At 40.9% G+C, this 17,010-nt stretch overlaps 2 protein-coding genes across 4 annotated transcripts in view; one reads left to right on the forward strand and one right to left on the reverse strand.

Moving 5' to 3' along the window:
• Positions 1-9,487, reverse strand: part of PLAG1 (PLAG1 zinc finger) — a 52,218-nt gene extending 42,731 nt beyond the window's left edge. For 2 of the 3 annotated variants that reach the window (XM_069779367.1, XM_069779365.1), the window contains exon 1: positions 9,276-9,487. The gene's annotated coding sequence lies outside the window, so the exon portion shown is untranslated. Of the gene's footprint in view, positions 1-8,359; positions 8,892-9,275 lie in introns of those variants that run through there. The other variant, XM_069779366.1, reaches the window with a different exon arrangement.
• A 171-nt stretch (positions 9,488-9,658) lies between these two features.
• On the forward strand, positions 9,659-14,509 carry CHCHD7 (coiled-coil-helix-coiled-coil-helix domain containing 7). Its single transcript, XM_069779369.1, has 4 exons — positions 9,659-9,825; positions 12,744-12,816; positions 13,372-13,470; positions 14,279-14,509. The coding sequence occupies exons 2-4, from the start codon at positions 12,763-12,765 to the stop codon at positions 14,378-14,380; spliced, it is 255 nt and encodes an 84-aa protein (XP_069635470.1). The 5' UTR covers positions 9,659-9,825; positions 12,744-12,762; the 3' UTR covers positions 14,381-14,509.
• The last annotated feature ends 2,501 nt before the right edge of the window (positions 14,510-17,010 follow it).

A 17,010-nucleotide genomic window follows, 5' to 3' on the forward strand; every position in this document is an offset into this window, starting at 1 on the left:
TTAGGGCATCCATGAAGTCTTTGAGGGTTTGCTCAGAATTGAGGGACTTTCTATGGCTTGATTCCTGATGAAAACCGGAACAAACAGCAATACTCAAGCACTTATTCAGATAAAACCTTTAGGGAATTGAATCTGCCTAATGAAGAATTGTGGAGTTCATCTCGAGATAACTGAATATATTATCGGTTTCGAGGTTGCAACATTACTGTGTGACTGAAATCACAAATTCATATGATTTAAATAATTTTGAGAGACTGAGGAGCAGTAATTTATCAGAGCCCCTTCCTGACCACACCTCCCTTTTCACTCAAGGCTTGAGCAAAGATCCAGTCTCATTTTATGTTCACTATTTTTATTAGGCAAACTACAGAAAAACAGAAAATAATAGTACATATTCAACCTCCCCAAACTAAAGCACTTTTCTACTCCAGTCAAATCAACAAGTTATCAATGCAGTTAAAAACTGCTTAAATGTACTTTTCTTTCAGTACAAATATTTAAGTATAATGAAGAGTAAGAAGTTTGTTTTACATGATGCATAGATAAAAACTGTACTAGAAACTTAAATGTATTACTCAAGATGGACTTAACTTACTTGTTCTCAAATATTCTGAAGTGGTCAAGTTTTCAAAAGTAAAATAATATTATACTACAGGGGAGATCTCTAAGACCAGGTTTTTTCCAAGAAACTTATTTCATAGTTTATAATTTCTGAGAGTATAATCTAGTTTTCTGTTTGCCTTCTACAGCAATGGATGCTTGGAGTGTGTTTGAGTGTTTCTTATGAGAAACAGTGACACCACATATGTGATTAATACTACAAGGCTGACAAAACCTGACATCTTTTCCTCATAGGCTAGTTTAACATTCATCCAGTTTGGGATTATTCCCATCATCCAAATACCATTATGACTAAGTTTCCCATGTTACTCTACACCCAATTTTTATACTTGTAGAATCATCAGCACAAGTTAATTCCACAGTACTCCTCAGCACAATTTTTGTAGTACAAAAATGATCAATATCAACACTTAATGTGACACAGATTCATTTTGAGAGAATGAAGGAGTTTTAAATAAGTGAAAGAACTGCTGGGTTCAGAAGAGTGTATCCAAAAGGAAAGGATACACTTGTACACCTAAAACAAAACCCCTTTAAAATTACAACTGGGAAAACATTACATTTTACAAGTAATGAGAAATTAAACGAGTTTGATATAAATATTTCATATACACTTTTTAAAGCAATTTCAACACATATTAAAACCAGCCTGAATAATTAGGATAATTAACATATTATGATTCTCGGTTAACTTTTTAAGTAACAAATAATGTAACTTTGTTGTTTAGGAATAGAGCTGATTTCATTGTACTGGTATGCTTATAACTGTACTTAAACACCATTTAAAATAGCATGTAGCAACACCATCCTTTGACAGATGCAATAATATTTTTATTACTTTTTCTGAAACTGATTAAAATATAGCCATAAGCTATATGTTTGTGCTGGGGTACAATTAGAAGTCGTATAGTCTAAACACAATCCCAGTATTCAAAGGAATTAAAGAAAACTGTCAAGTCACAGAAGGAAAAAAAAAATCTACAGATTCAAATTAACTGGCATGTTTTGTGATCAGCTATGTCTAAGCTCTTCTCTAAGCTATGTGGTTCACTGTTTCCTAGTGTCCTAGATGAAACAAATTATGCGTGTATTGACCACAATAACTTCCAGTGAACAAAATAAGCTTGAACAATGTCTATGTTTAGCTTTTAAAGAGAGCACAAAACCCTGACAGGATTTTATGTTTGTTTTATTTTAGTTTAATACTCACTCTTCTTAAAGTACTTGTGAGGGGAAGAGCACCAGTAACTGATAACAGGTAGCTAACACCATAAATCTATGCTTTTTTAGTGTATCATGTTACAAAAACATAAGAACAGTTGTAGGCAATTTCTACTTTTGCATATTTATATTGTATCTATACTTCCATGTGATAAATACAGTATTATTATTAAGCCTTGCATGTAGGCAGCTGTAGTAAATGAACAATTGGTATAAATGAAAATTCCACACATGACAGTAAGAGTTTGAAGAAACTTAACATTTACAAACTTGTAAATGTTTTATTACTAACTATACAGGCTTGATTGAAATTTAATAGTAAGCTGCCAGAATCTCTCTTTCTGCCTTTTCTTCAAAAAGGTCTCTTTAAAAAAAAAAAAAACAACCCTGTATCACAACTGATTCAAAAGACATGACATTCTCCCTAAACAGCCAGATGTTTCCTTAAAATATGTGTGTATGTGTATCTATATTACATATAAATGTAACATTCATGATAAATACATATACCACACAATAAACAGTTTTATTAGAAGTGACAAGCACTTGGGACAGTAAAATCTGATTTGCATACACAGGGTCTTTCTGCTGTTCAAACATTTAGTGTAATGAGATCTCATTAATTCAGAATCAGATGATTTGCAGGGTTTTCTAGGGAACTCATGCACTAGTAAATCTGATACCCTGTAGTATACAAACACATACTCAATAAATGAAGAGGGAAGGTTAAGTTTTCTGACATTCTCCTTGCTTTTTGATTACCTGGCAACTCACAGTAAACGTGCATATGACAAATCAACCATCTACATCTTACTTCATGAGAAATACTTCAGATTTGGCTGTCTCCAAAGTGTAATGTGACCCACAACCATGAAGAAAAGCTTTTAGGGTGAAAGTTAGTGATATACAATGTCAGGCTACCAGTTAAATTACCTGTACAATACGTAAGTAAGTCTATGTACAACCTGCATAGTTAACTGAAATCAAATAAAGTACTATTTACAGCAATATGGAAGAGATTATTATTAGTTATCCTAACTTTAGTAAAAAAATAACTTTGACAAATAATTCCCTTTAAACACTTTCTAATCTGATTTCTAGGGATATTCTCCTTTGAGAAAGGAATTTAGCACATTAAGTGCAAAAGAAGATTATAGCAATTCAGTTTACTGTAACAGACACTTTTTGCATATTTCCAAGTTCCTATACATAGTTATTTCTTAATTGCATATAATGGCAATTCTAGGTTTTACTTTCCTGATTCCCATTTGACTTCTCAAAGCTGATTTGAGCTATTTTACTTTGGAGTTTTGAGTTACTGTTCTGTGTATTATAGCCACACTTGTCTACATTAATTTTCTTTTATCTATCTCACTTTTTGGTTTTATACTAGTTCACCCCTGGGTTTTTTCCCTCTTTCCTTTCCTTTAAACAAACAAACAAAAAAAATCAGGCACACTGGGCCATCTTCTACTCTCTTTGTGCCCCCATGTAAGTCTATCGAAACCACCAGGGTTGGGCATGCGTAAAATAGCCCATCACTCTGGCCATGTATTTTAATGTATTTGAAAAGGTATCTCTACACTCTGGACAGACAGTGAATTACAAAAGGGACAGAAGTTATTACAAAGAAGGCTGTAATGGAAACTGATTTATTCCTTCAACATGAGAATTACTATATAAGCTTTCCCACTCTTCACTGTCAAGTATGTACTTATGCAGTCATCTCAAAACCCTGCTATGTACAGTGGTTAATTTTAATGCTGTGATCCTACAGTAACTGTTTACAAGACATGCAGGGTCCATTTAAATATTAACAATTTTAATATATCCTATGAGAAGGCCCCATCCTTTATAAGTATTATCACGTAACTGTTTTTAAAAGCAGGTTACATCTTGTGAAAAATTTAAAAACCTCCTCTAATTCTATTAATTTCTGCTAATTCATCCTTCTAAGATGAGACAATAACAGGTGAATACTGATACTGAAGTAGACAAAAAATACTTTAACAAGCCAATCTAAAGAAAAGTAAAACTGAACTTGCAGTAATGGTGACCAGTTCTGTTCAATATTAGGTTTTCATAACTTGTGTACAATTAGAATTTTTCGCATTTGATGCTTGGTGGACAACTGTTCATTTAAAATGCATTAGTAACTGCAATCTATTCAATTTCAGATAAAGGGTCACTATATTCCTTGAAAAATTAAAAATAAAATATAGGCAGCTGTATAAGTGATTATACTGAGTTATTCAATGCTTTACATTTAAGTTACAAGTTTGCACAATTTAAAAATCAATATAAATTTAATTAAATTCTAGATGTGATTTTTTGATTAGCAGGAAGAATACACAACTCTCTATTATCAAAATGCTCAGATAAATGCAAAAAAAAAAATCCCCTACACTTCAGAAATTTAAACATTTTACATTTGATCAACTAAAAAATGTTACTTTGTTCTAATATTTGAATTATTTTTAAATAGTTTTTTAAGGCTACCTAAACATCTGGTAATTGGTTAAAGATGCTTAATGGTTCAGTGGATTGATACTGCACATTTCTTCCAAAAGCAATGCAAGCTAAAGCCTCACTAGTAGCAAATACTTGGAGAACACCTCCCTGAAAGCAAGTGCCCTATCACTTCAGTGGTGGTGGCTGCTAGCTCCTTTTAACTCTACACTGACTTGAGAATGGTGTAATTGCTCTAATGTATTTCACATTTTCCAGAATATCTCCCCTTGGTAAATAGATAAACTTGTTCAAGAACCCTCCCAAAAGGTATTTGCTGACAAAAACTGGTTTTAAAGATATAAGAGATTACAGATACAAAATTTAAAAATTTGTGTTTTAGGCTCTGAAGTAAAACATCTATTTTAACAAAATAACCTTGAACAATTACAAACAGTGATTTATTTAGAACATAAGCAGTGCCCTCTTTAACCCATTAATTTTAAAACACATGCACTACCCTGAAAGGGGGAGAGTTAAGGGCACCATTTTGACTGACTAGCTGCAGAGATGGACGACCATTAGAAGTGGCTGTGCTTTGTATACAGTGCCTTTTGGAATTACACAAACCTTTAAAAAGTTTCTTAATTTAAATCTCGAAGTTCTACATTGGCTCATTTTTCAGGACAATTACTAAATGAAAATTGCACACCAAGAGACAGACTTGAACTAAGTATTCAAGAAAAGTTGAATGCATGTCAATTTAGATTCCTGTATTTGCTGTACCTTTGTAGAATACTGTAGTTATTAACTTTTAAACATTATTTAATAGGATTGATAAGTGTCTAAGAAGGATTTTAATACATTTACAGCCCCCCCGTTTGCCTAAAAAAAACTAGGGTAACTTTACCAACAACAGCCTACAGTATTTGTTTCCTCAGGTGTTTTAATTTAAGAAAATCTTGAAAAAATCATACTGAATCATATACAGAATCAGAGCAACATATAATAGAGAAGATTATCTTAACTCTTAGAAGTAAGGAAGCTTTGAAAGTTACTTCTATTTTTATTAAACACCACATCATCCCTGTAAGAAGAATTCAGTTTTCTACAAAAAGAAAGTAAGTTTGTAAAAAACAATCCTAAACAACATTTGTCTTCTGCTATTATCACTATATGAATTATACCTTAAAATTAAACCCAGTTTAGAAGACTATCAAATTCTGTGAGAACACCCTTTCCTCTTTCTCCTCCCTATGTCCTGAATTTTGTACTATGGTGGATACACTGAATTTACTCTGTAATACATAACTGTAAGTCAAGAAGGATACTCCACAACATGCGCTTCTTTCATGTTGTTATTACCAGTGCCTATACCTATTTTCAGCATTACAGTATTAATGATTTAGAAGCTCTTCATTAGGTAAAAATGTAGTAATGCATTAAACACTTCATACTGATGGTCACAGACACAGTATTTGAAGAGTTCTTAAATCTTGTTCTCAGTACCATTAACTAGTTTATTAAAGTTAGTTCTACACATCTAGTACTATCTATCTACCCTGGTACATTAAAAATACCAACAATGGTACACTGCTATTGATTTATCAAATTTCTATTCATTTCAGGATAATGTTTCTTTGGTCAATAAAAAGAAGAGATTAGTGTAAGAAATATTTGGAAAGGAACCTTGAAGTATGAATTCTTGCTAACTATAAAAGAGATCTCTAAACCATAAAAGACAGTTTTGGAAAAGTGCTCAATTTCATTCCTTTATACAAACTGATTTATCTTTCTTCCTTAATGAACCTTTTTTTCTAGCCTAAGAGTAAAGTGATTTAATTTTCACAACTGTGAGTCACTGGAAAACTTTGAGATTTCTTCCAAAATCTCTAACCACAAGACCATCCTAGTCAACAACTACTGTACAACAGCTTCTTTGGTCACAATCGCAGAAAAGGTACAGATCATTTGCAACACATCCTATTCAACACAGAGGGCTATCACAACTGATACTCAACTTTCCACAAGTTCAAACAAAACATTTGCTGAAATAGCCTCCCTACAGGTTCAGTACTCCATCTTTCCTCTCGAGAACCATGTACCTGTGTACAGTTTTTAACCTAGAATTAAATACAGAGACTACAAAAACAAGGCACATGTAAAGGAAACATCACAACTTCTCATAAAGATATCAAATTGCCATGTTAAGAGCTGATGCTGATTTTTTAAATAGGATATTTCACTGAAAATTAAAATACGTAGGAGATAATAGCAACAAGCAGAGCATTTCACATCATTAAACATTTAAAAGCTAAAAATTAAGCAAAAAAAACTGTATCAGCCAGAACCCATGCTAAAAGCATGCATGCACGCACACACACATGCACGCATATACATGAAACTAGACCCCAGTTAGGATGATTTTTCTTTTTTTAAACACAGCCAGACGCAATTCTTCCAAGTGATGTTATAATTACACAGCTAAGGTGTACTTGTAAAAAGCCCCTACTTTGGCCAATTAAAACCTACAGTTATTTTCACTATTTTCAAAACCTTTTGGGACTGTTCAGAAGATTTAAGTATAGAACAAACTCTACAATACTTTTCAACAAACTCACATGTCCCCAACAGAACTGAATTTATTCAAAGTAAAAATAATGCACTTCACAACTTTTACAAAATGTCTGTGAAATCTGCCCTATGCACATAGGTCTTGTCCTTGGGAATTCATAGCTAGCAGAACAGCACTAGATTTTAATATTAAACAACCTGAGACTATTTCATTTCTGCAACACCCATTCCAAAAAACGCTCTCCAAAACACAGCATTTTAATTAACACACCAAGAAAACTCCCCTGAAGACCTGCTACACACAAAAGAATTGCTTTGATCCAAACGAATCTGCACGATTTCCCCTATTATCCTGTCTTAATTTATCAGACCAGGGCCGATTTAATACCTTTCCATTAAAAAAAAAAAAAACAACGAACCATCCCTCTGCTAGAGGCAGAGGTGCTGCAGAGGTGATGATAACCCTAGGAAAAGAGAAGCTGTCTCTTTAAAATGCCCTGCTATGTCCCTGATCCCACGTGGAACCAACATCAGCAGCACTTTCGCATTAACTTCAATGTGAGGCGAGATGAGGCATCATTATTTTATATAAATAAAACGAGGAGACTGCAGAATACATTCTTTGTAGGAGACAAACAGGTGAACTGCAAATGCCAGGGAAATCGGCAACCACCCGCAGAAAAGGTGCCCTGCCCCTGAGCCCTCTGTGCTTTCCCTATGGAGCATTACCTCAACCCCACACTCCTCTGAAGAATCCAGTTTAAATAGAGGAGGGAGCCACCAGGAAAACTTGAAATTCAAAGGCAACGAAAATGCACTTTATAAACCGGAAAGGTTTACTCTTTGCCTCACACATCCTAATTAGATCAGGAAAGTGACACTACAAAGGCATTACATTCCGGTCCGAAAAAAAAAAAAAAGAAAAAAAGAAAAAAAAAAAAAGACAGAGGAAAAGAAAGGAGCCCCCATCTCCCAAAAACCCCCAAACACACAAAAAAAGCATTAAAAAAGGAAGTTATAAAGCAGCACATACAGCATTTATCTTATCTAGGATCACTCCGCATTACCCCCAAGTTATGCACTTTCTGCACTATCATCTCCCCCTACCTCTCTCTCCTGAAAGGGATTTTCACGTTTTCTCGTTGTTGGTGGCGAGTGATAAGAGGCTTTTGCCTTTCCAAAGAATTCATCAACAAAAAAAAATAATAAATATTAACTCCTTGCTCCCTGAAACCTTAAAACGGTCTCGGGAAGACACGGGTTTTATTCTGTTACCTTGAGGAAGAAAAGGGGGAGCAGCCCCGATTTTTAGGTATTTTTTGGCATTTTTTTCTGATTTTTATTTTGTTATATGCCTCAGTTCTCCCTCCATTTTGGTTGTTTATGATACTGACAACAAGCTGTCCCTGCTCGCTCGCTCTCTCTCTCTCTCCGGATCTCTCCTGCTTTCAGTTAGCAAACCCCCCTCCCCAATGCAACACCACTCAGCACTTACTTGGGTTCACACTTTTCTCTAAACACACACCGACGGGGAAGGGAAAAGCTTCTGGGCCACTCGGAGGGGGAGAGCAGGCAAATTCGTTTCTTTATTACGAAAAAAAAAACTTTTGTCCAAAAAACGACGGGGAAGGGGGGGCGAGTGCCCCAAAGTCCCTCCGGATCCCCCCAAAGACGCGGCCGCCAGGTCCGGGGGACACCCCACGGGTAGCCGGGCCCACGGGGGAAATTTCTGTGCGAAATTCGGCCCGTTTGAGGCGGGGGGCGAATTTATATTAATTTTTTCCCTCATTTTTCGGCACCGCGGTCTCTAATGTCTTCCGCTCCCTCTCGCCGCTCTCGCCGCTGTCACTGCATTCACAGCACAGGCTCCGGAGAGGCGAGGAGGGGAGGGGGCGGCCGCGCAGCTCCTGCCCCTGCCCCTGCCCCTGCCCCTGCCCCGCGCCGCCGCCGCGGCCCCGGCCCCGGCCCCGGCCCACCGCGGGGGTCGGCGGCGGGCACCCCGCGCCCTCCTGCCGTCCCCCGGGCAGACCGCTGCCTCGCCCGCTCGCTCGCGAACCAACATAGCGCCGCGGGGAGGGAGGGGAGGAGTGGAGGAAACTCCTGAGAGAGGTTTTTTCTGAAAATCATCTCTTTCTCCCTGCGAGGGAGGGGAAGGGGGGGCACCGCTCGCCTCGCCTCCCCTCCCCTGCTCTTCCCCTCCGGGGGGGTCCGACGCGGGGCGGTGGGGGGCTGCGGGAGATGGGGGGAGAGGGATGGAAGGGAGGGATGGTTAACACAAACTTTTCCTCACTGCTCGCTGCTCCTCTCTCCTCTCCCCCCTCCTTCTCCTCCTCCCCCTTCATAATTTAAATAACCCTGATATTTCCCTGCTAAACCCCGGCGCCTGCCCCCCAAACCCGCAGCAGACTCACCGCGGGAGCCTCAGCATCCCCTCTGCGCCCCGTTTCCACCCTTTACAGTGTTCTCCGATTTTTCTGTAATTTTTTCCCCATATTTCGGGCTGGACGCGGCGGGCCTGGAAATTGTTTGCTTTCCCGTCTTTCCAGCAGCCATTGTAGTGTATGCGCTGCGGTGCAGCCCAGCCTGCCGCACACGCCGCGCCCACACCGCCCGCCGCCCACACGCACCGCGGGTTGGACGCCTCCCCCAGTCAGTCAGGGCCGCGGCCGCGCCCCGCCGCCGGCGCCTGCGGCCCGCGCCGCCCGCCCCGTTGGTGGAAGGAGGCGCCGCTCAAGGCCGGGGCGGGCCCGCCGCCGCCGCCATTGGCGGCCCGGCCTTGCCACTCAGCGCCTCCGGGGCGTGGGCGGCGGCGGCGCTGGGCCGGGGGGAGCCGCGAGGCCGGGAGCGGGGTAGGCTGCGCCCGTACTTAAGCGGGCTGCCCGAGCCGCTGACGTCTTTCGAATTGGAGACGGGCTGCCCCCTCCCGCCCCGGGGCTCCCGCGGACACGGCCGGGGACGGAGGTGAGTGCCGCCGCCGACCCGCGCTGCCCGCCCGCCGGCCGTGCCTGCGGCCGGGCGCCGCTTTCCCCTTCGCCGCCGCCGGTGGAGGGAAGGCTCGCTCGCCCTTCGCCCGCCCGCGAGGCCGGGGGGAGCCCTGCCTAGCCGGGAGACGGCGCGGGGGGCCCGGCGGCGGGCTGCGGCGCGGCGGGGCCCGGGCACCGCGCTCTGGCGGCAGGTGGTGCTGAGGGAAGGCTGCGCGCGGGGCCGCGACGGCCGGCGGCCGTTGGGGCGACGGCCGTTCCCCGCGCGAGGCGGGGAGAGGGGCCGGCGGCGGCCGCGGGGGGAAGGGGGCGCGGGGCTCCTCCGGCCCCGTCCCCCCCCCCCCCCCCTCCGCCGGTGGGGGAAGGCAGGGGCTGGGCGGTGGGCGCCGGCGTCTCACCGGCGCGGGCCGGCCCCCCTCTGCACCTGACTTGCCCCCCGGCCCTCTTCGTGGAGGCTGAGGCGGGCAAGGCATCTCGGCGGTGCCGGGCGTCCGGACCCGCCGGCTGCCTCCTCCCGCCCCCCGCTTGTCCCGCTGTAAGAACGGCAGAAGTCGTAGGATTTGTGTACGGCCTTCACTCCAGGGTTTCAGGTTTAATAAGCTGGTCTGTATTGCAGCGTAATTGGCAATTTTGTATAGATACAGGCGTTTAAAAAAAAGCCAAAACCACTTTTCAACGGGAGGGAGCCTATAGAAAAATATCCTGATGGTTTTATGAACTGAAAAAGCCCTAGGGTTAAAGAGTGCTAGCAGCAAATGTATCTCTCTGTGGTACAGTTTACAACTGTTAATGTGTTAAAGCATAATTAAGAACTGTGGAATAGACAAGCCTTTGGTTGTGGTTGGGCTCTGACCTGTAATCTGAAAGCAGGAAGGGAAGCCTCTGCATGTGCAGAAACTGGGGGGGGAAGCTCGCTTCCTGCCCGACTGCTGGTTCAATCACACAGCAGCATTTCGGTGTGACCTGCCTGCCCTTTTAGCTGATAATGTTTCCAATCCTGAAGTGCTTCGGGGAGGGGGAGAGAGGAACACGTGCAGGAGCTATCAGAACTTTTTGGTAGTACTAAGTACGTTTAAGCGCTTGTCTACTCTGAACTTAGCAGCTTCATGAGAACCTGAACTGCCGGTTCATTAAGTGGGTATTTGATGTATTGTGTGCCTTGTTCCTTAAACTGGGCACGGTTGCAGCCTTTGGTAGTGTAATCAAACTGAAAATGTTAATTGCAGTTTGTATAAGGAACACTGATGATGACACATCCTATGACTCCCGAATACTTTTTCAGAGAAAGAGTAAGGCTGAAGTCGATCTCATACCGTACACCTTGAGGCATATCTGCTTAAGTGGTCCTTAACACCTCTAATATCAATGAAATGCAGATTTAGAACACAGACACAAACCAACCTCTAAAAACATTGTGTCGGTGGAGGCATTGTGATATGCTGCTTTTGTTTTCTTTTACTTCCCCCCCCCCCCCCCCCCCCCCCTTGAAGTCTGGGATGATGCTGCTGTTCTGCATGCTTGTGTTTCCATTTTAATTGGAAGTACCTGATCAAAAATCCTCTTGCAACCACAAAAAAAGCAACCATTTGCCTAGCTTGTAAAGTTAACTTGAACACTGGATAGTTCTCAGAAGAAAGTGGAAGGGTTTCCTGGTGCTGTTCTTTAAAAGGCCCATTTGCAGAAAAGGATCATGTGGAATGCAAAAAATACTCCAAGCATCAGGAGCATATACTTGCACAGGATGTAAAATCTAAGGCTTATTCACCTTGAATAGCTTACTCTCTCCCAAAGAAGAAACTTCATCTAAAACATTGTTTTCTGTCTATGAGCTACTAAGAGCAATATTTGGTTTTTGTTTGCTGATATCAAGCAAAACTAGATTTTTACTGTAGGCTTGCAGTTACCAATCTCTAATGTGAACAGAAACAGGTTTAAGTTTAGAATTAGCAGCAATGTTTTTAGGGGGGAAAAAAACCCAACAAGATTGAGCACGGATGTTCTTTCACAGTTTCCTTCTTCAGCTGTACTTTAATTTGCTGCAAAAGAGCGCTCTATTCCGCAGTCCTGTATTTCTGCTTGCATTGGCTCAAACAGTCATCTGGTCAACATTAATTTATTTTTGGTTAGATTTAGTATTTGTTTGGAACAAATACCTGCATGGCCATATGTTTGCCAGAGGCAATGTATGGGAAGTTGTAACGGGAATGAGGGTCTGCTGTTCATCTTCATGTCATCATCTTGGATCAGTGTAGGTTCTTGGCACTGAACTCTGTGTCTCTCAAGCTTACAGTTCCTAGAGTCAGTGTCAAACTAAACTGGTGAAAAATGCGATTCAAGCTGTCATAAGCAGTGGGTCTGGTGCCTCTTTGCAGTGAAACCATTTCTTTTTCTGTTAAATATCTCATAGTGACATGGGAGATGGCTGGGCACTTGTTACACCTGGGAAAGCTCAGTGAAGGTACAGATGTGATCTGTAGGCACAAATCTGGAGAAGTTTACTTGTACGTTGCTCCCCCACACTATTAATTGAAGTGTCTATGGTGTGTTGGCTGTGAACAGCTTCTATGGAGCTGTTTCTCCTAGACATGGTCACTTTGTCAACAATATGACAGGCTGGTATAAGAGTCACTGCAGTGGCTCTATTCTGCAGGAATGTATCAGGGAGTAAGCAGTCTCAGTGACAGGCTAAACTTGCCTGAGTTGTCTTGCTTTTAGTGCTTTTGAAGTAACATTTTGCAAAAGTTGTTTGGTGGTGGTGGGTTGTTTGGGTTTTTTTTTAAGACAACCAAATTGCATATGTTATTGGAAGGCCTTTATTACATGCTGAAGCTCAGACTTAATCCTGAGTTACTACCAGAAGTAGACACTTAACCTGTTTCTTTTCTGTTTCTCGCCAAGGTACGAGTATCTGTCTAGAATGTCCAGGCATGCACAACAGCTTAGAGACCATGATATAAATCCATGCGTAGCGGTAAGATGATCAAACTGGAATTTTTGTTTGTATGTTTTAGTGTTAAATAATGCAATTTCTCGAGGATTTTTTTTAATGGATAGCACTCTTGCATTGACATTTTGCATAAAAAGTTTCTTAAAGAGTCTGAAGATGGGAAAAGCTGAATATTATCCATTATAGTAAGTGTGAAATAATGAGCAATTCCTCATAAACGGGAGAGCAATCTCTTTAATTTTCTGTTTTTAAAACCAGAGCCTGAAATCCTGGTTAGACAAGCTTGGTTGATTTTTAAGAGACTTTTGTGGGTTATACCAAGCATCTTTGTAAACAACTGTTCTGTGGACTCTATCCTTGATATTTAAAGAGTACTAATGTCTGTTATCTCTAAATGAAGTCATTGCTTGGAATTACTGATTATCCTTTGTGATAGATGTTCCCCTGCTCTCTTTGATAGTATTCTTTAATCTGAGAAGCTGCCTCATATCTTCACAGATATTGTGGGACTTGTTAGAATTTTTAGACACCGAGTACAGTAACTTCCCTCAGCTCTGAAGTATGTTCTCCCTGTTAAAGGAAACAGATGCCTCTACAAAATGTATGGATGACAACAACTATAACAAGGATATGTGTACTGCTTATTTTTTGCAGTACAAAAGCTGCAGAAAATTCTGGGTAAGCACAGTAGATTCTCTAAATTTTACTCCATGCTTTGCTTTAAGTACATCTGACACACTACTTTCTGAACTCTTCTGACTTAGCTGGTGCTGACTGCTGCTGTTTTTACAGTGACTTACAGGCCTGGGTAGTCTTGGTATGTGTTGCTGGAAGACTTAAGCAGATGCACATCAAAGTAATTGGCTCTCCTAAGTTTACCCTCTTAAACTGTGAGTCAGTGTTCTTGCAGTACCTGATATGATTACCTCTGAATTTGAGTCAGATATTTCTAGTAATGAGTTCTGTTTTAAATGGATATAATGAAAAAAATCCTGAGGTAAGGTAAGATAAGTTCATCTGTTTTTCCATTGGTTTGGGTCACGTTTACTTTAACCTAAGATAGAGCTTAGGAAGAGTTCATTTGTATTTGGTGGTGTCCTTATTTCCTTCTCTCTTGTGGTAGAGAAGTATCATGAGCAGCTATGTGCAGTTAAACTGTTCTCTGCTGTTTTCTTTCCTTATGCCACAGTAGTAAAGAGTCTTTTAGCTTAGCCTTTAAATACTTGCACAAACTACCAAAAAACTATTTAAAGACAATTGTGCATTAGTCTTACATAGTGTAATGGGAATACTGTAATTTCACTGTCTTCTGAAGCAGCAAGGTAAACTATCTGATATCTTCAGTTAAATATTAGTACGTTTAGTTATCAGCATCTGGCTCTTGATATATGAAAAGTACTTCTGTTAAAGAATCATTCATTTGGAGCTCAGAGGCAGAGACTTCTGAGAGATCTGTGTTCTCATGGTCACTGTCTTCTATTTTCAGCATGACATTATGATGCAAAGGAGAAGAAATGGTGTGAAACCAGAGATGCCCTCAGCAGAAGAGAGAAAGAAAATGTTGGAATCAATGGGGAAGCCCTACTGACTAGAAACTTGCATTGCTTGACTGTGTTCACTGTAGATATGAAGACTTATTGTCAGCAAGTTGCCCTTTTATGAACTGGACTTTACAGTTGCCATATCTTGGATTAAAATAAGCTCTTAAATTCTGAAATGTGTGAGCTTTCTCGGATAGGACTTACTGGTTTTATTCATACTCCCTGTCATGGGAACTTGGCCTCTCACTGGAAGACATGGGTATCAACACAACTTATGTCTAGACACTTTGGAAGTAGAAACTAACTTGCTGTGAAATGCTAAATATAAAATTAATGGGACTTGCAGAAAATCTGTTTGAAAAGAGGGGGCTGGTGAGTGTTGCAGTGTAGTTCTAGGGATGGAGCAGGTTGAGAGACTGGAATGTGCAACATGTTTCTTGTATCCAGCTATTCTTCCCGATAGCATGGAATTACCATGTGTGATCTTACCGCTACTTGCACGTCGAGTTGTAGTCTGTGTCCCTGGTGTAAATAAGACTGTTCATGAATTAAAATCCCAAATCCAACAAGCTTGTCATTAGGTCTGCCACCACGCTTATCAGTGACAGCAGAAGCTTGCAGTAAATCAGATCTGCAAGGTTTGCTTGTTACAAGGTTAGAGAGGTTGATGAAGATAGAACTGAACTCCTCAGGTCTGAACTGAATAGTACCTCTGCGGATAATAAATAGATACTTCTCTGGCAGGGGGGGCTTGTAGACATGTAAACATATACTCTGAGTGACATGGCAGGTTTAACTATAGTACATCTATCTAAGACTCTCTGGACAGCTGAAGCCCTGGGTTTGGAAATGCTTACTCATACATGACTACAAAGCTCAGTTTGAACAGGTACTCTAATCTTAAGTAAGATTGATTCATTAACTAAACTGAACAACTAATAAGTGTAAATGGGTTGCCGTCTAGTGGAAACACTGTTTTCTTACCTCTACTACCTTCTGGTGTCCTGGCTTAAAAGCTTGCACCCTGTGGTAAAATAGAAAAACCACTGTCATGAGCTCAAGTTCCATGTGAAATCCTTTAGGACTTACTGTGATCGAGTTGGCAGAACTCTGGCTGACCTCATGGAGGATGGTGTAAAAGTGTTGTCTCTCTATTTAGACTGTTTTGGAAAGACTTCTGGCTTCCTGTTTCTCCTTCTGTCTGGCTTGTCTTGTTTCTTTCCACCAGAGGCCTATTTCTATGCTTAGTGGGATTTTTACGCTGTTTCCACCTTCCCCCTTGTTATTTGACCTGCCTAGTAACTAATGGAGATCTGCTTTTCCTCCTCCTCTTCTTTCTGCCTGTTCTCCTTACACATCTGAGTTGTGAAATGGATTGATCATACCCTTTTGCGTTGTTGAAATGAGTGTGTAACTATGCCTTCTGAGTATGCAGTTCTCTGAGCATAGCTGTGCAGCCTCCAGGCCATGTTACAAGTTCTTTAGTCAGTTCCTGGCAAGGGAAATAGACTTTCTTTGGTCAAGATCATCAGATTCTTTATTTTAAGTTACTTTCTCTGCACTTGTAATTCAAACTTTGCTGACATTTTTCTTTTTTGTGTGTGTGGAACAGAGAAGAAACTTGCATTATAGATTCAAAGGCTCTTTCCTGCCTACCATCTCCTTGCCACCTTCTTCCAGTACCTTCCTACATACCAGTCTTGCCTTTTTTTTTTTTCCCATTTGGCACCAATTCTTTTACCAATATGAGCATTTTGGTCTGTTCTCATTGCAACACTTTTTTTTTTCTAGTATCTTTGTTCTGTCTCTGATCTAATCAGGTAGTCCTGCAATGACTTTCTAACAGCACTCCTCTTGAAGGTCTTGTATTCTCTTCTCCCAGTCTTAGTGAAAGGAGAACTTGTTTTCATTCATCAAACTTAGCCATACTACTTCCCCACTGGCCATGCCTCTATTTGATCTTCCTGTTCATCTGCAGTTTTGGGGGAGCTGATTGTCCCCTTTTCCTTAGTTCTGTGTCTCTCTGGACTCTTCTGGTTTTGCTGCCTTGCTTGTCTAAGGGCACCTTCTCTCCCACTTGGCACAGGTTTGTCATTTGCACCTTTGCTGTATCTTTCGGCATGTTCTTTGCTCTGATGGCTTTAGCTACTATTCTAGTGCTTGCTGTTTTCCTGTTGCTGTGCTCTTGTGTTCTGGGCTTGCATTAAAATCTATTGTATGTTTTAGTTCTATGCAAGAAAAACAGCATCTCTCCTTGATGTGATTATGCTGATTCTTCCTTGCATAAGCTCAAGTTCCTTAAAGTGATCTCATTTATCCTAAGTTTTCCTCTCAAGTTTTCTTTGAGTGTAGAAATTCCCTTTCTCCTAGGTTAATTGTTGCATTTACAATTTTTTCCTGCCAATATTTACTTGGAAAGTGTGCACTGTTTTTGTTTTCTTTACAGGATGATTGACTTACCTTTAGACTTTAATAGATAACCCTGTACTGCTTGTAGAGTGTAGATAACTAGTACTGGACTGCATAAAGTCAGAAAAGGAGATGCATTCCCTGCTTTCAAGTATCAAACGATACAAGAATGTGGGATCACAGGACAGACTAAGGCACATGTAATGCAAGAACAGTAGTCTAATATTAGACTTCTTGATCATCAGTGGACACACATGATAAGCTCCCT

Source organism: Haliaeetus albicilla, chromosome 3 (genome assembly GCF_947461875.1).
Source record: "Haliaeetus albicilla chromosome 3, bHalAlb1.1, whole genome shotgun sequence".
Classification (NCBI taxonomy): domain Eukaryota; kingdom Metazoa; phylum Chordata; class Aves; order Accipitriformes; family Accipitridae; genus Haliaeetus; species Haliaeetus albicilla.